The sequence below is a fragment of the Papaver somniferum genome, unplaced genomic scaffold (genome assembly GCF_003573695.1).
Source record: "Papaver somniferum cultivar HN1 unplaced genomic scaffold, ASM357369v1 unplaced-scaffold_48, whole genome shotgun sequence".
NCBI lineage: Eukaryota > Viridiplantae > Streptophyta > Magnoliopsida > Ranunculales > Papaveraceae > Papaver > Papaver somniferum.
Genome location: NW_020647415.1, coordinates 611,798 through 634,455, shown reverse-complemented (window position 1 = coordinate 634,455; position 22,658 = coordinate 611,798). Strand labels below are relative to the sequence as shown.

Below are 22,658 nucleotides of genomic sequence, written 5' to 3'. Positions count from 1 at the left end.
TGAATTTCCTGATCATGTTTTACATCATTTTGTTAAACATCCTATATCTTTTGGTTTTATTTCTTTGCTTTCCATTCCTAAAGAACCAATATCTTTTAAAGCTGCAATTCAAATTCCTGACTGGCAAGTACCAATGAGAGATGAAAATGATGCATTAATTAGAAATGGAACATGGGATTTGGTTGATCCTGAACCTCATATGAACGTATTGGGATCTAAGTGGGCTTATAGAGTAAAGTTGAAGTCAGATGGCACTATAGATAAACTTAAGTCGGGATTGGTTGCTCAAGGATATAACCAGCAAGATGGAATAAATGATGGTGCAACATTCAATTAGAGTAGTTTTAACTTTAGTTGTTACTAAGGGATGGAAAATAAAACAATTGGATGTATCCAATCCATTCTTGCATGGTGATCTTATAGAAGATGTTTACATGAAACATCCACCTGGTTTTGAAAGTACTGAGTTTCCTCATAAAGTCCGCAAATTGAAAAAGAGTCTCCATGGTTTAAAACATGCACCAAAGGCATGATTTGAGAAATTTAGTTCTTCATTACTTGTTTATGGTTTTGTAAGAACTGTTTCATAGTTTTCTATGCTTGTGTATGTTGTTGGTTCTGAAATGATGGTTTTGCTTCTTTATGTGGATGATATTATTCTTACTGGTTATTCAGCAAGTTTGATTGATCGTTTGGTTACATATTTCAGTGTTGCCTTTGCAATGAAATATTTGGTGGATTTACATTTTTTCTTGGATATAGAAGCTATTAGGAATGTTGATGGTATTTTGTTAACACAAAAGAAATATGCTTTGGAGTTAATGGATAAGGCTAAGATGTTGGAATGTAATCCATGTAGTACACCTGTAGCTAAAGGTCAAAGAGTTTCAATTTCTTATGGTGTTTTGTTAACAAATCCTTCTGAGTATAGAACCATAGTTGGTACGCTTCAATACTTATGTATGAAAAGACCAGATATATGCTTTGGAGTTAACTATGTGAGTCAGTACATGCATTCTCCCATTGATGTTCATATGTTATTGGTTAAGAGAATTCTAAGATACTTAAAGGGTTCAATTAGTATTGGGATCACAATGAGAAAAGGTGATATTGATTCTTTGACAGCATACACAGACTCTGATTGGGGTAACTGCCCAGAAACAGTTAGGTCTACTTGTGGTTTTGCAATCTTTTTGGGGTCTTCTTTGGTTTCTTGGTCTAGTAAAAAACAACCTGCAATTTATGGATCTACAGCTGAGGCAGAGTATGAGTGTTTATTAGTGGCTACTGCAGATTTGGAGTGGCTTTCTTCTGTCTTGTCTGAGCTACATATTTCATTAGTTCAACCTATTACTCTATATTGTCATAATACAAGTGCAATATATTTAACAACTATTCATGTTTCTCATTCCAGGGCAAAATACATAAAAATTCACTATCATGTTGTAAGACAGTTGGTTGCAAGTGGTTTTCTATCAGTACAACATATTGCCTCAGAGAATCAGTTAGCTGATCTTTTTACTAAAGGACTATGTGCTCCAGTGTTTTCTTCTTTACTGCATCAGTTGTCGGGAACTTCTTTATCATCTTCCAATGAAGATTCTTCTACAACAACAGCTACTTCCTCTGGTGTTGAAGATTTTACTGTTGCTACTACAGTTTATTGTCTTAGTGACGTTCCTTATCATGTTAGACATGCTTCAGTTTAATTGTTGTTTTTCTACTTTACCGTCTTCTTTCTGTTCAAACTGTTTAGGGTCACCCTCTATCAGTTTGAGGGGGGCTAATTGGATAGTTACTCAAGTCAAAGTTATTTGACTTGACTCGGTTCAATTGAGTCAGTATCTGAGTTAGTGTCTGAGTTTGTATCTGATTCAGACAACATAAATGTGTGTAACAAACATGTCCAAAACACTTCTTTGTAGGAAATTCTGATTTTACACAGTAATACAACTTCTTCCTCTTCTTTTATTCATCTTGTTTAACATCATACATATCTTGATTATCATGAGAGCATAAAATTTCTCAATTACCTTTGGTGAGCTTCACAACCATCTTCCCCAGAGGAGATTATTATTCAAGACAAAACTAGCTCTCTACAAAATAATGCTAATGCAAAGGGTTCTTCAAGTCGTCATAATTCCACCAACATAATTCATGGTTCTAATTCAGTCAACAATCGTGGATCTGGTTTTTGTCGCGATTTTCGTTCAAACTAAATTTTATTGTCGACCATCTTTCAAAGTTTGGCCATATCAGGGATATACATTTGTATAGCTAATTTAACAAAACTAATTAAAATTTGGCCAAAGACCGTGAAAACACCAATTAACCATAAATAAAGTAGAAAATCAAACTAAAACTAAACACAATACAATATTTTGGTGAATTGATCCAAACTTCAACTGGTGGAAAGGTAGACAAATATATAGAGATTACATGCCTTTCTTACAAGGGTTACAGAGATGTTTTTGGCGTAACATAAGCTAGCAATTATAGAGAATATATTTGCAATAAATCCATATCAATCTGTAGCGTAACACAAGCTAGTGATTGATACGTGATTTTCTCTTGGCAGCTGTTACCAGAAGAGCTTTGACTGAGTCTTGATGAGATGTATTCCTAACATCCCCCTCAAGTTGTGCATGACTGGCCGAATGTTCAACTAGGCTCTGAGAAACTCAAATCTTACAGAAGCAAGACCCTTTGTAAAAATGTCAGCTAGATGACCTTTTGAGGAAATAAACTTTACCGGTAGTGTTTTGTTTGCAACTCTTTCTCGTACAAAATGGTAATCAATTTCAATGTGTTTCATTCGTGCGTGAAAGACTGGATTTGCTGTCAGATAAGTTGCACCCAGATTGTCACACCACAATGTAGGAACTTGTACTACAATGCCCAATTCATGCAATAGTGACTGAAGCCATATCAATTCTGATGTAGCTATGGCTATGCCTCTGTATTCAGCCTCAGTACTGGATTTAGAGACCGTTTTTTGCTTGCATGCACTCCACGAAATAAGATTACTGCTAAAGTAAATACCGTAGCCACTTGTTGATCTTCTATCATCTAAACTGCCATCCCAATCAGAGTCTGAGTAGGCATGAAGTGTTGTATCCGCTGAAGGACGGAAAACTAAACCATAATGCACTGTATGTTTGAGATATCGTAGGATTCTCTTAACTAGATCCCAATGCTCAACAAAAGGATTATGCATATACTGACAGACTTTGTTGACTGCTACCGCAATCTCTGTTCTGGTGAGATGAAGATATTGTAAAGCTCCACAGACACTACGATACAGAGTAGGGTCCTCAAATTTCACACTTCCGTGTTTACTGATATTGGCATTCACTGGAAGAGGTGTAGAGACTGGTTTAGCAGCATTCATTTTTGTTCGTTTGAGTAGGTCAACTATATACTTCTGCTGACTGAGTATCACTGAAGTGTCTTGGTGGATTACTTCTATGCCTAAGAAGTAACTTAGGTTTCCCAGATCCTTTACTGCAAAGGCAGAGCTCAGATTAGTAATAATATTGGTGATAAGAGCAGAGTTTGAACCTGTGATGATGATGTCATCAACGTAGATGAGGACATATGTAACTCCTTCCGATGCTTGTTTTATAAAGAGAGAACTGTCAGAAATAGAACCCTTGAATCCCAGTGCAATGAGAAAATTACTTAATTTGGAAAACCAAGTTCTCGGAGCTTGTATCAACCCATAAATCAATTTGTTGAGCTTACAAACATGATTAGGATAGTCAGGATTGACATACCCTGGTGGTTGCTTCATATATACGGCTTCATTTAACTCACCATGCAGAAATGCATTTTGGACATCTAATTGCTTCATCGTCCAATTTTGAGACACAGCAATTGAGAGAACAAGCCTTATCATGCTAGGCTTTATCACTGGGATAAATGTTTCATAGTAATCATGTCCCTCACGCTGATTATATCCTTGTGCTACCAATCTGGATTTGCGTCTGTCAGTTGACCCATCAGCTTTTTCTTTGACACGAAAAACCCATTTTGAGCCAATTAGATTCATCAATTCCTCATATGAAACATAACTCCAAGTTCCATTGCGAATGTTAGCATCAATTTCATCATCCATGGGTGGTCTCCATGTTGGATCTTTTGATGCTTCAGTATAAGATGTTGGAGCAGTAATATGTGTTGTCTCTAGTGGATATTTAGTTGCTTGCAGACACAACTTGTTTACAGGCTTTCTAATACCATCTCGAGCTCGTGTGACCATATGATACTGCTGAATTTGTGGTTGAGCTTGAGAAACAGTGATATCAGCTGCTACTGATGAAGTACCAACTGTAGTATTGTCTGTGGGTTGATCAATGATTGGAGATGATACTTCTGGCAGACTAGAGGACAACGGTTGATCAATTACAGCTTCAGCTTCAATGGATGGTGATGCTGGTTGGACAGGTTCAAATGATGCACTAGAAGATGGAACTGATAAAACAGATGAGCTTAAGAGCTTTGTAGTGAGTGATTTCTGTGTGAAGGTAGGAGAATTTACATGTTGCCTGGCAACAAATGGGAAGCTTGTTTCCACAAATTTGACATGTCGAGAGATATATAGCCTGTTGGTTGAAACATGTAAGCATAAATAACCTTTGTGAGCACTATTGTACCCTATAAAAACACATGGTAAAGATCTTGGTTCGAGTTTGTTTGAGACATATGGTCTAAGACATGGATAGCATAAACATCCAAAAACTCTAAGAGAGGAGCAGTCAGGAGTCTTGTTGAACAATAACTCTAAAGGAGATTTACACTCAGTTTTTGAAGATGGGAGTCTATTGATGAGGTAACATGTAGTTGTGAAAGCTTCAAACCAGTAGGATTTTGGCATTGAGGCATGAAAAAGAAGTGCTAAGCCTGACTCTGTTATGTGTCTAATTCTACGTTCTGCAAGATCGTTTTGAGATGATGTATGAGGACATGAAAATCTATGTATAACTCCTGAGCTATTTAGAAAGGCAGTGAACTTTTTAAACTCTCCCCCATTGTCTGACTGAAAAACTTTAATCTTGAGATCAGTTTGATTCTCAATGATTTTTTTGAATTGAATGAACTCAGGAAATGCATCTGATTTACGAACTAGTGGATAGATCCATGTGTAATGTGTGAAAACATCCATAAGCAGAAGATAATATCGATATCCATTTCTAGATAAGTAAGGAGATGTCCATAAATCAGACACAAGTAAGCTCAATGGCTTATCGGTTACAGTACTACTATTTGGAAAGGGAAGTTTATGACTCTTGCTCACATGACAAGAATGACAGAACTCAAACTTCTTATTGGAAACTGGAAGGGAAAAATGTTTAATGACTCGAAAAACAGTACGGAGCATTGGGTGTCCTAGACGTTGATGCCACAATGGAATAGTGTTGGTTACTAGAGCAGTTGGAGTTGTATTGGTAATCTCTCGAACATCATCAAACATGTAGAGCCCATTCTTACTCCTGCCTTGCAACAGTGTTTTCCTGGTTTTGAGATCCTTTACATCAAAGAAATTGGAGTGAAATTCAAAATATACATTATTATCTTTGCGGAACTTTGAAACAGAAAGAAGATTTTCTTTTATGTCAGGCACATGAAGTATATTTTTGAGATGAAAAGATCGATTATTATGGGTAAAAGAAGCATTACCAATATTTTCAATGTGTAGAGCATTGCCATTTCCTACACGAACTTGTTCAGTTCCATCATATTCATGCCTGATGTTCAGATTGTTGAGATTTGCAGTTAAGTGATGAGTTGCTCATGTGTCAGTCACCCAATTGTTATCAGCAGGACCACCAGGTAAAGCAAGATATGCAGCTAGTTCTCCTCTTTGTGGTGCATTTTTATCTTTGCGAAACCAGCAGAAACTTGCATTATGGTTTTTGCGATTGCAAATCCAACAAGGACCTAGTCCTTGATCTCTTTTAGGCTGTCGATTGTGTTGATTTTGCTGACGAAAACCTTGATTTTGTTGAGATCGATTCTGGGGAAACCTTCCTTGCTCTTGTTTTTGATATGGTGGTGCAGTAGACGAAGAGGCAATATTTTCCATTGGTTGCTGAATAGAAGCTAGTTGTTGCTCAAGTCTCATATCATATGCGATCAGATGTGCATAAAATGCATCCATATCTATCTTTTCGACAGTGCTCAGCGAAGTGACAATTGAATCATATGCTTGATCCAGCCCACTCAAGATTGATTGCTGAATATCATCTTCAGAAAGTGCATTCCCTGATGCTGTAAGGGCATCAAATAATTGTTTAGATTTTGCAAAATAATCATACATGGAGCTGTTACCTTTGCGCAAACTCATTAGTTTCCTTCTTAGATTCATCTGATGTGCCCTTGTCTTGGGTGCATATCTTTTTTCAAGTGCATCCCAGACTTCTTTTGAAGTTGTTAAACCAGATAGACGACCTAATACTCCTTCTGTGAGGGATGAAAGCAGCCAGCCTAGTAGGATCTGATCCTGTTGTTCATACTTTTCATATGTAGGATTTGATAATGGTGGTAAATCAACTTGTGTGTTTGGTATGGCTGGTGATGGTCTTGCATAAGTACCATCTACACATCCTTCTAAACGATAGCCCTTCAGTAGTGGCTTGAATTGTGTCTTCCATAAAAGATAGTTGGTATCATTGAGTTTGATGTTGATGAGATGGTTAATGTGAATTGCTTTGGATGTTTCTGGTGCTGCCATTGATGCGGAAAAATGAAGAAAGCGTGGTTTATGATCTTTCTGGCTGATACCAAAACAGAATACAATATTTTGGTGAATCGATCCACACTTCAACTGGTGGAAAGGTAGACAAATATATAGAGATTACATGCCTTTATTACAAGGGTTACAAAGATGTTTTTGGCGTAACATAAGCTAGCAATTATAGAGAATATATTTGCAATAAATCCATATCAATCTGTAGCGTAACACAAGCTAGTGATTGATACGTGATTTTCTCTTGACAGCTGTTACCAGAAGAGCTTTGACTGAGTCTTGATGAGATGTATTCCTAAGAAAACTCGTACTCTTGTTTCTTCCTTTGATTCCTTCCTCCCAAAAATTGAGCCCGTTTGCCATGCGGCAGGCACCTTATCGTGAGCCTACTTCTGAAAGACCATTCTCTAACGAACGAACCAAGTTTTCAAAGTAAGTCCTTGTGATACTGGTCAGGTCACGAAGCTTTCTAAGGAAATGTATGAAGTCTCCGGCTGCATCATCTTCTTGGGGATATAATATATATTTCTGAATTTCCTGTTCTGCGCATTCATGGAGCCTTTCCAAGCACAACTCAGCTTCACCTTGATGATAATCAAGGAGTGGTTTCCTTACATGCTCACTTGTAGGCAAGTAATATGCATAGACATAACTCCATTTTAGAACACGCCTGCACTCCATAATCTGTTGCCAAGCATCTGTAATGAAGTCAAGCTCAACATCAGTCTTATAATAGCTGTACCTAAGCATTGCTAAATCCCGAGATTTGAATTTCTGCAAGCTTTCAGCTGCTTTAAGCCTTGACTTTTGGTTTTCAACAAATCTTTCGTAGTAAAAAGCATATTTATCCAAATAATCTTTAGCTTCTTTCTTTATTTTTTCTTCCTCGTCATATACGCCCTCTGCTCTTGCTTTTTCATAAACATTACACGAGTAGTAATCACCTGCACTCTCCCAATGAGCTGACCAGTCACTAAGGCAGAGCCAGCAGAATTCAAATCCGCAACGGCATGTCATATGCATACCCCCTTGGTTTTTCTGAATTGGTCTTTTGCATTTTGGACATGGTTTGGAGTTGGCAAATATCCAAGTTAGGTTTTCAGGCTCATTACTATTCTGCATGGTCCACTTTCCCGCAGTGTCGCAGTCAACCGGACGATGTGCTTCGCCAAGACAATTCCAGCAAAAGCTATGTCCGTTATTGCAAACAACGTCATAAATCGAACTATCTCCAAAGAAGCAGTAACCTAAATTATCTCCAATAAAGCCAACAGCATACTCACAGCCAGGACCAGGGCACCATTTGATATTTCTCTGATCATCGACGTAAGATCTGACAAGGTAACGAGAATACTTCTCCTTATCTTCATCAGAAACCAGATCATTAATCATGTCTTGACCAACAGCGGCAGCACAAGATGGTTCAGGACATTGCATCTTTAAACATCCAGGTCCTTCACTAATATTTTTGCTAACATATTGTGTCCAACATAATTTACAAAAGAGATGACCACAAAAAGTAGCGCACACACCATCGCGAGGGAACTCATGAAAGCAGATCGGGCACTTGATTGTACTCTCGATGGATTGAATCGTAGCTAATTGGTTCTCTAACAACAACCCAACATCCTTGCGAACTTTTTCTTCGTTGGCAAACCATGCTTCCTGCACTCTGACAACGTTCCAGTCGTAGTATCGCAACAAGATGGTTGCCGATGCTGTTGCAATGTAAAGCACAGTAGATATCTCTGTAATATCTTCTTCCTGTAGCTTACGTAAATCTCGCTCCTTTAGCACAGTATATCTTTTTTCTGGCCAATTACAAGCGGATCTAAGATCATCGTTAACTGTCTCTTCTAGATCACTGTCAGAACTCCAGTTCTTATCTTCTGTACCCATTATTCTCGACTTGAACCTCTTCTCAAACCTAGGTATCTACTGCGCCGTGAATAGAATTAGGTACTGATCGAATAGACAAGTATACATATATATAATATATACGCGGATTTCCTAAACTTGAAGCAAACCAAGACTTGCCAGAATTAGGAATCTGTTACTTTTGGCAATGATTCGGAATCCGTTATTTTGGGCAATGAAATTAAGGTTGTTCCTAAGCCGACTTGACAGATGAGGTGTCGATACAGGGCGGAAGCTCCGCTCGGTTGTGATCGACTTGACAGGTAAGGTTTAAGGGGTGGTACCTTGCTCTTTAAGACATTACTTGGGCTGTTGGGCGTATGAATCTGTGGAAGTTAGATTGGTAAAACTTTATAGTTATTCACCCGAGTGCCAGAGTGTAGTATTGTTGTGGACTATCCATGTCTCTGGCTTTTAGATCCGGGACGAAATGTATTCAGAATTGCCCATTTCCATACCATAGTTATTTCTGTTGAATGTGTGTACTAGGCATCAAAATGTAAGGCTCGGAATTTCCGCATATTCCAACAGTAGGAGTACATATATTTAAAATTTAGAAACAGCACACATACAATGATACACACGCAAAGATGTCTTGTGAGCTTATGGTCATCTTCATGAAGTTATGAAGTTACACCTCGGAACCCAAGGCCTGACATGTTGAACAGACAACAAGAAGTAAGATATGGCCCAATGACACATTACAAGGTGTTTGAAATCCATAGATCCCCCAACAAACTTTTCATTCTTACTTTTCTTCCGGTTCACCATCTGCCATTGCCAAAAATGAAGAGAATTTAAATGAGTAGTACAACTGCTCTGAGGAATGAGTAATGCAATCTTATAAACCTTACCTCTTCATTGGCATCTTCTGTTGTTGGAAAATCTGGATGCGCAACCCGCAAAGGAACCTCAAACTTGTAAGCAAAGGGTAGTGCAAAACCAGAAAATGCGCAAAGGAACCTCAAACTTGTAAGCAAAGGGTAGTGCAAAACCAGAAAATGTTTTGAGAAGGAAAAAAAAAATGATTCCGACATACCGGATTCGAACCAGTGACCTGACCTAAGGATCAAGCTGCAAACTACTACAGTCCTCCGCTCTACCAACTGAGCTAAGGTCGGAATTTGTCTGTTCTGAGGGATTAACGTACATATTCACTTAGATGGTTAAAACCATGTCTGTCATATGTCAGGCAGTCGCATATTCAATACTTTCAATGTTGCAATCTGAAAAATATGCAGGTGATCATTCAAAGAGGCTTATTTCGAATGAAGACTACTATAAGGCATAACATATCCCGTACTAGGCAAGATACTTGTACCCATACAATAAGGTTCATTTCTTTGCTGTCGTAGTGTCATGAATCTGTATGGCTCTCCATGTGCAAACCTAAATTTCATACTGCAGCGCCTTCGCCTTCATGATCTGGCTTGATTCGCTGGTGTCCGAGCAAAATCTAAGCAAAAAGTCTATACTAACAAAAGTCTATACTAAGGATTAAGCTGCAAACCACTACAGTCCTCCGCTTTACTAACTGAGCTAAGGTCGCAACACTGTTCAATTCGAGGAATTATCATATATCAGCTTCTTATCTATAATATCATGCATATTGCCGAGGAATATCATGCATGCTCGGACGTAGCGGCATAGCTCTACATTTAGCAACTATTCTGAAAATGACATATAGCCGTTGGAAGTCAAAGAGGCTGATTTCAAACAAGATTACCTATACGGCTTGTCATTGCCTGGCACATATAGCATTAGTCAAAATACCGTACGTTTAAACCCATACTAAATTTTGGTATCTGTGCAATTGCGAGCAAAGTCTAAGCAAATCGCACAACAAAGTTTATAAAATTCACAAAAGAAGTACAGTTACCTGGAGCGGCCTTTTCTTACACTTTGAAAGTTGCACGACATAAAAGATAATTCCGACCTACCGGATTCGAACCAGTGACCTAAGGATTAAGCTGCAAACTACTACAGTCCTCCGCTCTACCAACTGAGCTAAGGTCGGAATACTGTTCAATTTGAGAAAATTATAGTATATGATCACTGACGTGGCGATCTGCTTCTTGTCTCTAGATCTACATATCTGACATGAGTGGGATGCATACATAGCTCTAACGGAAGTGACTATTTTGAAAATGACAAATAGCTGTTGCAAGTGATTAGTCAAAGAGGCTGATTTCAAACAAGACTACCTATGAGGCTTGTCATTCCTGGCATGTCTAGTACTAGGCAATATACTGTACATTTGTACCCATACAATAAGGTTAGTTTCTGTGGCATGCTGTATACCCTTATCGCAAAAGAACCCCACAACAAGCATAAAACATGTAAGTAAAGGGTAGTGCAAAACTTCAGCCGAGTCATTATTTCGGTTGGCCATAATTATCTAACTGTGTTAAAAGACTCAGATATGCGGAAATAAATATATGTGCACGATTCTCATTAAAAGGTAAACAATTAGTACCTGATAAGGAAGTAAACAAGAAAGAGAAATGAGAAAACAAAGAAATAACAGAATTCTGGTTATGTGAAACCCTTACCTCTTCATCGGCTTATTCTGCTGTTGGAAAATCTGGATGCCCTTCTCGCAAAGGAACCTCAGTGATTCCTACAAGCATCAAACATGTAAGCAAAGGGTAGTCCAAAATTTAAGCTGAGTCATTAGGTTGGATACAATTTACAAACTGTGTTCTCAAAGACTCGGACCTGCGCACATAAATACATACACGTGCATGATTATCATTAAAATGTAAGCAATTACCCGATAAAGAGAATAAGATTGCCAAATTGTCAACAATTAAGATTGCACCACTGTTTCACTAATCCATTTTGAAAGGTAAGGATAGATGACTGTTTCACTTGTAGGAAGGATTCCAATACAAACCCCTGAGTCAGTACCTCCAGTATTCATCTCCCAAGCAACCTAAAAAAGTGTGAACTGTAAATGAACGAGTAGGACGTTAACTATTGAACCCATAAGATTAAAAAAAAAAAAAGTATATAAATCACAATCACAACAAGACGTTGATATAAAGCAGAGGTTACTGGTAGAGACAACAAATATTTTTTGTATTGGCCCTGGAGAACAGACATGCAAAATTGGCGAATACGATGAAATATTAGAAAAGATGGTTTGTGTTTGCTTAACAAAACTAGTCATTTTAAGAATTTTATTTGAGCCAAGAACTTTATGTTCCATCAGCTACAAATGAGTGAGGACGGATATGGGTCTACCCATTTAAAACAGCAAAGACAACCTAATCTCAGTTAAAACAACAAAGATAAACTACGCTGGAACTTAATTATAATCAACTCCCAGCCAGGTTTATACACTAGAAAGCAAGCAGCTTTGTGGTTGACCAGCAAAAAGAAATCCAAGAACAGGATCCTGAAAAAACTATAACTAAGATAAAATTTCCCTTCTGATTGAAGAGCTTTAAGATGAAAAAATGTTTCCGACCTACCAGAGTTTTAAGATGAAAAAATGATTCACACCTACCGGATTCAAACCAGTCCAGTGACACTAAGGATTAAGCTGCAAACTACTACGGTCCTCCGTTCTAGCAACGGAGCGAAGGGCGGAACAATGTTCATTTTGATGAATCATCTAATCTACTCATTTAGATAGCACTCTTGTCTCTAAAACCATGTCCGACATGAGTCAGATGCATAATCGGACTTAGCCCTCCCAGAAGTAGCCAAATCTAAGACTTAGAATCCCTTCCAGATTTTTTATGATGCAAGTTGAAAAAATTGCAGGTGATAATTCAATGAGGCTGCTTTCTAACGAAGACTACCTATAAGGCTTGTCACAGAATGGCACATCTGGTACCAAGAAATACATTTGTACCAATACAATGAGGTTAGTTTCTTTGCAGTCGTAGTGTCATGAATCTATATGGCTCTCCATGTGCAAACCTAAATTCCGTATCGCAGTTCCTACACCTTTGCGTTCATGATCTGGCTTGATTAGCAGATGGCTGAGCAAAACCTAAGCAAATTGCGCAACAAAGTCTATATAATTAACAAAAGAAGTACAGTTATCTGGAGTGGCCTTTTCTTACACTACAAAAGTTGCATGATACTTCCAACAAAAGCACAGCAAAACTTTAGTTACAAGAAGCATTCACCACTTGAGCAAAACCATCCCAACCGTTTTCCTAACTGGCTCTTCAATGATTTGTTGAACCATGATGAGTTGCAGAATGAATCAACAAACAGTCTGTTCGGTTGATCCTGACTCCTTGAGAAAATACGACGAAGATAAACTTATCTGGAACTTTTGTAAAAACCAAACTACCTCTGCCTGTTTTAGAGACAAGCCAGTTGACTTTCCCGGCAAAAAGAAATCTAACAGGATCAGGGAAAACTATAGCTAGGATCAAAATTCCTCTTAGATTAAAGAGTTTTGAGATAAAAAATGATTCCGACCTACCGGATTCGAACCAGTGACCTAAGGATTAAGCTGCAAACTACTACAGTCCTCCGCTCTACCAACTGAGCTAAGGTCGGACACTGTTCAATTTGAGAGTTATCGTATTTTATCACTTAAGTGGTGTTCTGCTTCTTGTCTCTAGGTCTATATATCTGACATGAGTGGGATGCATACTCGGACATAGCTCTACCAGGTGAGCTGTCATAGGCTGGAGCCGCCTGGCACATCTAGTACTAGGCAAAATACGGTACATCTGTACCCATACAATAAAGGTTAGTTTCTGTGGCATGATTCTGTATGGATTTGTCCATGTGCAACACCAAAATTTCGTATCTGAGCAATAGCGAGCAGTATCTAAGCAAATCACATACAAAGTCTAAACAAATAACAAGAGAAATACGGTTACATGGAGATTTTAGAAGCATAGTTGATTTAATCGACAAACAAACCTATACCATTGTTCCATATGTTTTTCAATAATCCAAAATAATATGCGTTATGGTTTTGTGAAACCCTTATCTCTTTATGCGCTTCTAACGTTGATGGAAATCTGTAAACCCTTCTCGCAAAAAACCTCGCAACAAGCATAAACGGGTAGTGACTTCAGCTGAGTCATTATTTCGGTTGGCCAGAATTTTCAAACTGTGCTAAAAGACTCGGATATACGTAAATATGATATATGTGCATGATTCTTACCTGATAAAAAGAGGTTAGGATTTCCAATTCTCGACAAACACCAGTGTTTGACTAATCCATTTTGAAAGGTACGGATAGGAAAGATTGCAATAGGCACATCTGAGTCTGTACCTCTGACTTACTCCCCCGAGCAATCTAGTAGAGTATAGCTGTAAATATGTGAGTAAGTCGGGAACTACTAAACCCTTAAGGTTGGAAAAAAAAATAGAGTAAATAAATCACAATAAAAACAAGAAGTTGATACAAGGCGGATGTTCCTGGTAGAGTCAACACAAAATAAACCCAACAGAAGCCTATCAGCTAGAATCACACAAACATTACTTCAGTGGAGGTCTCAAACAAGAGTAGTACAGCTACACGGAGTTGACCTTATCTTACACTTCGAAAGTTGCAAAATATTGCCAATAAAAAGTAGCAAATTTTTTGGTTGTATGAAACGTTCAGTTAGTTCCACAAGAGCGGAAACATTCCAACTTTTCTGTAAAACAGGAGGAGACAAGATGGATGTAGTGAAGTTGTACAGGTTTGGGATGGTTAAACACCAAAAATTAGTCTCTTTCACCAGGTGAGGTTTACATCCCAACCCAAGGAAGGGATCTACTTATTGAGGGCGACAGTGAATTGTGGTGGTGTCTCTGGCAGTTCACATTCAAATGCATTTTTGTTTTTTCTAATAATCTCTATAAAAGAGTATCTGGAAAGAAGTTCTTTATAACCAACCACCTGCCTGATTTGGAAACTAGCTAGTAAGCAGCTTCGCACTTGACTTCCCTGGCAAGAAAAAATCCAACAACGGGATCAAGAAAAACTATAACTAGGATTGAAATTTCGGTTTGAGATGCAAAAATGATTCCGACCTACCGGATTCGAACCAGTGACCTAAGGATTAAGCTGCATACTACTACAGTCCTCCGCTCTACCAACTGAGCTAAGGTCGGAATATTGCTCATTTTGAGGAATTATTAGGTTTAACTATTTAGGTGGCTTTGTCTCTATGGCCATATCTGACATGAAATAGCCATTTTCACGCCCTCCACAAGTAACCACATCTAAATTTTTGAATCCTTCTAAAATTCTTGAATTGATGACACAATCTGATAAGATAGCAAGTGACTATTCAAAGAGCCTAAACTTGTCACGGCATGTCACATCCGCACATCTATTCCTAGGAAAATATGGTAAATTTGTACCCATACACTAAGGTTAGTTTCGCCCGGGTCGTTCAGTCATGAATCTGAATGGATGTCCATCTGCAACACTTAAATTTCGTACCTGCACTCATGCACCTTTACGTTCATGATCTTGCTAGTTTAGCAGATACCCGAGCAATACCTAAGCAAATTTCACAACACACTCTAAACAAATAGCAAGAGAAGCATGGTTACATGGAGTTGATGGTTATTTTACACTTAGGAAGTTGCATGATATTTCCAACAAAAGTAGCAAAATGTTGGTTGTGTGAAGCATTCGAATCCATATCTCAGGAGCAAAACTATTGCCACCCTTCTGTCTATGGACAACATTGTGAATAAGCAAAATCATCTAATCACATCAATTCTCCCAACATAAATGCCATAAAACTACAATAGTTTTACATCTAATTTCTTGGGCCAGAAAATGCAAAGCTCACAACAACACAAACATATATATCAATTGTGCATTTCCTTGAGCAGAAACAAACAGAACTTGGAATTAATTACCTGATGCCCTCTTTTTCAGTTTAATACCACCAGAAATTGCTAGAGTTCCGATTTTGTCCCGGAGACACAGTGAGAGAGACATTTCGAATTGAAAGTGGTGCTATCCTAAATTAAAAAACCTAATTTCAAAAGCCCCAAATTGAAAAACCCTGATTCAAAATCAGGTAAAAAAATCCCCAAATACATCGCATAAGAACAAAGATTGAGCAATTATAACACCAAAACATAGTTAATTAGATAAGGTTCAGTGAAATTATACCTTTATCTTCACTGTTTCATCAACTGCCATAATCTCAACACACTAGCTCACTGGCTTGTTAGTGTTTGCACAGAAGGATAGGATACTCAATCGATTTCTTAAGGATACAAAAGAAAACCCTAATCCTTGATTGATTAAACCCTAACAAAGTAGTGGTGGGAGATTTCAGAGATCAGATGGAAGAAACCATTTTTGTTTCGGATTTACCCTGACACTTCCCGGTTAATTAGCAATAAGGGCGTTCTCGTCTCTTTAAGGCGTTCTCGTCTGTTTAAATTACATTTACAGGGGTTAGTCAAACCAGATTTCAAATGACTTTCAGAGAGTTTTCAAATCCAATGTTAGTAGGGTTGTTCATGGTCGGTTTTGGTTCGGTTAAAAACCGAACCAAAACCGAAACCAATACTATTGGTTTCTAAAAATCTAAACCAAACCAATCCATTAACCATTGGTTCGGTTTCCAAATGGTTCCAGTTGGTTTCGGTTTGTCCCAGTGGTTTTTGGTTAACCAATAATTATGTAAAACCAAAACAAAAGAAAACAAAAATTTACAGATATAAAAATCATAGTTGCCGATAGTACTGGTTTACACAAATTTACAGACAAAAAAAAATAAAAAAATATCAAGAATAGTTAAAGCTTACTCCAATTCTAGAGACAAAAGAAGATATATAATATATCTTAATTTAGTTATTGACAAATAAAAAAGAAGGAAGACGGGAAGAAAAAAGTCGAGTAGCAGCGGCTGTAGTTGGGGGTGGAGAAGGGAGACGACTGAGAGAAGGAGAAAGAGAAATAGGGAGAATATCATAATGAAATATTAGATTTAGGGTTTCTATTTATCCTCTAAATCAATGGGTAGAATCTAATACTTGTAAATCAACGATAGAAATTAAGTTTAAAAATTAATAGGTTTTCCAATGGTTTTTGGTTCGGTTTTAGAGGTCAAACCAAACCAAAACCAACACTATCGGTTTTCCACTTTCTACACCGTAACCAATCCATCAGGAAATGGTTCGGTTTGGTTTCTTTCTAATTGGTCTGGTTTGGTCCGGTTCCAGCGGAAAACCGAAACCATGTTCAGCCCTAACTGTTAGTCCAATGAGAATTTTTGTGAATCTCTTAATGTCTCTTGTTATTGGTTAGAGATTTTTTTTAAGTTATTTAAATTCTGTGAAACTCCTTGTTATTGGATTACGATTTCATAAGAGTCACTCCAACATCCTTGTTATTCCAATGAGAATTGAAAGTCATTGATTTATTGTTTTCAGAGATTTGGAGCGACTTTTTTAGGAAAATAGGCATGGTAGAAATCTCTCATCAAGAGGTGATATTTCTGGAGTCTTGGAAACTTGAGGATTATTTGTTTTTGAGAGAGTAGGACCTTTTTTTTTAGCTGATAACCAAGTAACGGTCCATTTGCGGAGTAAACCAACGGCGATATTGCATAGAAAATAAAATGAATGTGGGATGAGTGAAATAAAAAAAAACATGAAAACATAGGCATAAGGCAACAATGAGATTTGTTTTGACAATGAACACATATTTTACCATGCATTCATGGTACTTTTATTAAGATTATAACATGCATAATAAAGTAACTGGTAGATGTTTTGAATTTTTGATTAGATATTATAATCTGTCTCTACAAATCGCAGAGACTCTTTGCGCATATCAATGTTTTGTCTCTACAGGTCACAAAGACTCTCTAATATACTCTCAGAGAATCACTAGAAATCTCTATACTTTTAGAGAATCTCCGGGAGTCACTCAAATTACAAATATATGAAAGTTTATATAAATCTCAATTGACTACCTCCCTGTTACTTTCCACCTGTATTTTTTCTTTTCCTTAAAAATCCACCTGGACATGTCACATATCCATCTATTAACTTTGCGGACTGTTGAATGTGGATTGCTGCAAAGAGTTCGTTTCGTGAAGAATTCTATTGTCGGATGACGGGGACCTATTATATAACAAAAAAACACAAAAATACCTTTTGAAAACTTACTAATTACTGAATCTAATTCTACTCCCCTTGTCCTAAAATTTCTATCCTCTATTCTATTTTGATCTTTCCTAAAATACTGGGCAGCTTCTATTTATGTTCTTATTTCTTAATCAAAGTCTCGGATTAGGATAAAAAGTGTAGTTGAGCATTAGACTTTATGGCGTTCATCGATATTGAAGACGGAGACCTACTAAGGGGAGCTTGTGGAACTTCATCACAAAAGGTATGTGGAGACTTGAACTCATCTATCACTCAAAAGTATATTTACTCTATCTCCTATTTGTGATAAAAGTCGTATAGATATATAGACTTCGATTATCCACATTTGATATTTCGATCTGAGTTTAACTCGCTTACATATTTATCGAAGTATGTGTTGGCAAGCTTTCGCTTCAACCAAGTTCATCTTATAATCTTGACGAAAGTCAAAAGATGATCATGTGACAATCGCCTTGTAATATCTTATATGATTTGTGTGAGTCAGTCATTTGATGTAAACTCGGAATATTTCGTATTGATCATTCGATCACTTGAAAATTTCTTTGAAGCTAATAGTTTGTGTGAGACATCTATTGTCGTCTTCCAAGAATGTTTCAATGATTGAAATGGGAGTTTAGAACAAATAACTATGATTGGATATAGCACGGTATGCGTACTTGTATGCTAACTATTGCATGTTATTCCAAGTCGGGGAACCATAGTATGCATACCCGTACGCATACTGGTTGGTTTAGTGAAAGTCCGGGAACTTACTATGCATACCGGTATGCGTACTGGCGTGAGGTTCAGTTCCGGGAATTTCTGCTGAGTTTGGAAGGTATGCGTACATTTTCGCATACTGGAAAACCAAAACTAAGTCCGGAAACTTAGGTATGCGTACCCGTTTGCATACTTGATTAGGTTATGTGCTAAAATCGGTTTTTTCATGAACTAATACAATTATATATTAAGGAATGCAATCTTTTGCAAACTGTGGTTATAATGTTCATGGATTGATTCATCCTTCAATTGTGTCTTGTATACTTCTATGAGAATATATAAACAATTGAACAACTCTGGAACTAGTTTCATTTCAGTCATTTGAACTAGTTATGCATGGTTAAGATGAATATGGTTGATATGAAAGTGTTCATATGGCTAACTTCGGTTAACTATTGTTGAGTCAACAAGGTGCACACGTTTAGGTACGGTTACTCATATCTAAATGAAGTCACTTTTCATTTGTGTGCAACAATCTAAGTTCGATCTAACGGTTGAAAGATATTAGCTTGAGACTAATCAGGTTTTCATCTAACGGTGAATATTGAATGCTTTGCTACCAAGGTAACATTGATTACAAACCCTGATTTGAAGACTATATAAGGGAGAACTCTAGCAACTGGGAAACCTAATCTCCACACCTACTGTATGATACTAGGTGCGACTAGAGTCGATTCTCCTTTAACCTTAGGTTTTTCTAAAACCCTTTAGGTTAACGACTTGAAGACTTCATTGGGATTGTGAAGCCAGACCCAACTATTTTCTTTGTAGTTACGTGTTCTGATCTTGCTGTTTTCTATAGTGATTTATTACTATCTTCTCCAAGATTTACTCGAGATTTAATCTACGATAGGCAAGATAAAGAGTATTCACAAACATCTTCGTCTAATCGTTTGTCATTCCACAATATCTTGTTTCGCTACCATACGATTAAGATTATTGTGAGGTGATTGATATTTCTAGGCTGTTATTCAGGAATATAAGTCTGGTATATCAATTGGTTCATATTCACGTTGATTTATCAAAAGACGGAAAAAAAAACTCATAGGTATATCTGTGGGAGACAGATTTATCTATTCAATAGACTTTTTTGTGTGAGACAGATTAGTTTATCAAGTCTTCGACTTTGGATCGTAGCAACTATTAGTTGTGGGTGAGATCAGCTAAGGGAATCAAGTGCGAAGAATCCGGCGTGGTTCTAGAGGCGTAAGGAACGCGACTGTACCTTGATCAGTGTGAAATTGGTTAGTGTTAGAGCACTGCTCGGTCGAACTCGCATGCTTTGCTATATCAAGCATGTTTGTAAATGTTAATGATCAAAACTATAAGTCTTGATTTCTAGTCTGTTATACCTAAGTCTCAGACTAGGATAGTAAGTATAGTTGAGATCAAGGACTTCATGGAGATTCATCATACAAGTTGAAGAACTACTCAAGGAACCGGTGGAATTTCTCGACAAAAAGGTATGTGAAGACTTGAACTTATCTATTACTCAAAAGTCTATCTATTCTATCTCATACTTCTTGAGACGAAATTCATATGCTATATATATAGACTTAGATTATACACATTTGGTATTTCGAGCCGAGTATATCTCACCTATCTATATCTCGAAATATGAGTTGGTAAGTGTTTCGCTTCGACCATGTTTTTCTTTACCTAGTGACGCAAGTCATGATATGTTTCAATCACTTTGAAAATTGATTTGACGAGAAATAGTGTAACAACTATATAACGTCCTCTAAGAATTTTTAAATGATTGGAATGAGAGTTTAGATTACATAATCATAATGGACATAAGTATGTTGTGGAAACACATATGTGCATAAGTACTATACTGGAAGAATGGCTAGTATCCAAGTCCGCGAACCCAGTCCACGAACCGGAGAAGTTCTCAAACCCGAGAATTTCTGATGGAGTTTGTAAAACTCTATCCAGTACCTCAAAATTCGCGAACCTAGTCTGCGAACTTATGAAGGTTATATATCTGAAGATGATTTCTGAACTAAACTTATAAAGACTAAGGAATGCTTTTGCAAACCGTGGCTTTAAAGTTCATGAACCGATTCATGTGAATCAAATCATCTTTGCTTCAATTATTTCTTGTGTAGTACATAAGATTCCTTGCAATTGAACAACTCTCTAACTAGTTCATATGAGTCATTTGAACTAGTTATGGTGAAGAAGAAAGTGGTTGGTATGAAATGCTCAAATGGCTGACCTTTTGGTTGATTATTATTGAACCAACAATGTACACGTTTGGGTGCGGTTAACAAACCTAGAGCGTGCATTTCATTTGTGTATAACAAGCTAAGATTTTGATCTAACGGTTGAGATATATTAGCTTGAATCTAAATCAGGTTTTCATCTAACGGTGAATATTGTTTGCTTTGTGACCAAGGCGAAACCCTGATTTGAAAGACTATATAAGGGGACATCTAACAACTCTACAAACTAATCCCCACACCTTACACGTGATACTAATTTGCGTGCTAGAGTCGGTTCTCCTTTAACCTTTGGTTTTCTTCATCTAGAACCAGGTTAACGACTTAAAGACTTCATTGGGATTGTGAACCCATACCGATACTACTTTTATCGTAGTTGTGTGATATGATTTTGCATCTTATATCGTACGAGTACAATCAGATTGATTGGCTTGAGATTTGATATCTCCGATAGGCAAGATATAAAAAATAATCACAAACATCTTCGTCTCATCGTTTTTCATTCCACGACATCTTGTTTCTCTACCATGCGATTAAGATTGTTGTGAGGTGATTGATTTATCTAGGCTGTTCTTCAGGAATATAAGACCGGATTATCAATTGGTTCCTATTCACCTTGATTATATATCAAAAGACGGAACAAAAACTTTAGGGTTTTTCTTTGGGAGACAGATTGATTCTTTGATAGACTTGTCTGTGTGAGACATATTTGTTTATTGTCAAAGCCTGCGATTTTGGGTCGTAGCAACTCTTAGTTGTGGGTGAGATCAGCTAAGGGAATCAAGTGCGTAGTATCCTGCTGGGATCAAAGGCGTAGGGTGCAACTGTACCTTGGATCAGTGGGAGAATGACTGGAGTTCAACTACAGTCCAGTCCGAAGTTAGCTTGGAGTAGGCTATTGTCTGTAGCGGCTTAATACAGTGTGTATTCAATCTGGACTAGGTCCCGAGGTTTTTCTGCATTTGAGGTTTCCTCATTAACAAAACTTCTGGTGTTTGTGTAATTTCTTTTCCGCATTATATTTGTTATATAATATAAATAATACAGGTTTTGCGTTACATAAATCAATTGGATAGTCCGACCTAACGGTTGTTGATTAATATTGATTGATCCTTGGATATTGGTCTTTGGTACCATCCAAGTTATCTCTCTTTAATTGAGACTCGCAGTTTGCTTGAGTAAGATTAAATCGAGAGATTGAGATATTAACTCCTTGAGATACTTTTACCTAGATTGAGTCTGACTGTCTAGTTGATTCTCTAGAAAGTGTTTCGGAGTTTGATTGCGGAATTAATTGAGAAATAGAGATATAACTCTTTGATATACTTTTCCTAAGATTTAGTCTCACTGTCTAGTTGATTTTCTTTAAAGTATATTGGAGTTCGTCCATACAGATTGCTAAGCGAAATATTGGGTATGGTTGTTAGACCCCTGCTTTTTCAATTAGTATAGTAAACACGTTTAAGACTTTATAAGTATGTGTTTGTAGAAATCCGACTAAATGGATGAGTCTATCTCTAAAAACGTAGTAGTTTAGAAATTACCAAATGATTTTCAAAGCTTGGATTTACCTAAGCCAATATCTAAACATTCTCTTAATGTAGAAACTGTTGATAACTGGGAAATACGCTTAGAAGAACAGTTGGACGAAATTTCTGATGAAGGTGATTCCGATATTGATAGAGATGTTGATGAGGAAGTCTTATAGTATGTCAAGGTTTTGAATTTCTTGGAAAACAAGAAGATGACAACTTCTCATGTCACACCTCTTCTGACTCCTCTCTGTCGAGAAAACTAGAAATTAAGAAGATGTTACGCAGGTATTTATGTTTCGAATCGTTCTAACGAATCGATCCTTAAGGATTCTGAGTAAAACGTACATATAAAGTCACTTA

At 37.3% G+C, this 22,658-nt stretch overlaps 2 protein-coding genes, 1 long non-coding RNA gene and 4 other non-coding genes across 10 annotated transcripts; 1 reads left to right on the top strand and 6 right to left on the bottom strand.

Annotated features, from left to right (window-relative positions):
* The first annotated feature begins 626 nt into the window (after window positions 1-626).
* On the top strand, window positions 627-1,709 carry LOC113342846 (uncharacterized mitochondrial protein AtMg00810-like). Its single transcript, XM_026587244.1, has one exon. The coding sequence runs from the start codon at window positions 627-629 to the stop codon at window positions 1,707-1,709; it is 1,083 nt and encodes a 360-aa protein (XP_026443029.1).
* Window positions 1,710-7,123: 5,414 nt separating this feature from the next.
* On the bottom strand, window positions 7,124-8,647 carry LOC113342845 (probable E3 ubiquitin-protein ligase ARI8). The gene has a single exon (XM_026587243.1). It carries the CDS (start codon window positions 8,645-8,647, stop codon window positions 7,124-7,126), a length of 1,524 nt encoding a protein of 507 aa, XP_026443028.1.
* A 506-nt stretch (window positions 8,648-9,153) lies between these two features.
* LOC113342872 lies at window positions 9,154-15,993 on the bottom strand. 4 transcript variants are annotated; one of them, XR_003356895.1, is made up of 5 exons: window positions 15,768-15,993; window positions 13,809-13,957; window positions 11,439-11,615; window positions 9,520-11,285; window positions 9,154-9,436 (listed from the first exon to the last, which is right to left on the bottom strand). It is a non-coding gene; the product is annotated as an uncharacterized LOC113342872 (long non-coding RNA). The 4 variants fall into 4 exon arrangements; XR_003356892.1 differs by having other exon boundaries at window positions 9,166-9,891; window positions 11,218-11,285; XR_003356891.1 differs by having other exon boundaries at window positions 9,166-11,285.
* On the bottom strand, window positions 9,695-9,786 carry TRNAY-GUA. Its single transcript is given in 2 exon segments — window positions 9,695-9,735; window positions 9,750-9,786. It is a non-coding gene; the product is annotated as a tRNA-Tyr (tRNA).
* On the bottom strand, window positions 10,596-10,682 carry TRNAY-GUA. The gene is given in 2 exon segments: window positions 10,596-10,631; window positions 10,646-10,682. It is a non-coding gene; the product is annotated as a tRNA-Tyr (tRNA).
* TRNAY-GUA lies at window positions 13,103-13,189 on the bottom strand. Its single transcript is given in 2 exon segments — window positions 13,103-13,138; window positions 13,153-13,189. It is a non-coding gene; the product is annotated as a tRNA-Tyr (tRNA).
* Window positions 14,660-14,746, bottom strand: TRNAY-GUA. The gene is given in 2 exon segments: window positions 14,660-14,695; window positions 14,710-14,746. It is a non-coding gene; the product is annotated as a tRNA-Tyr (tRNA).
* Window positions 15,994-22,658: the final 6,665 nt, after the last annotated feature.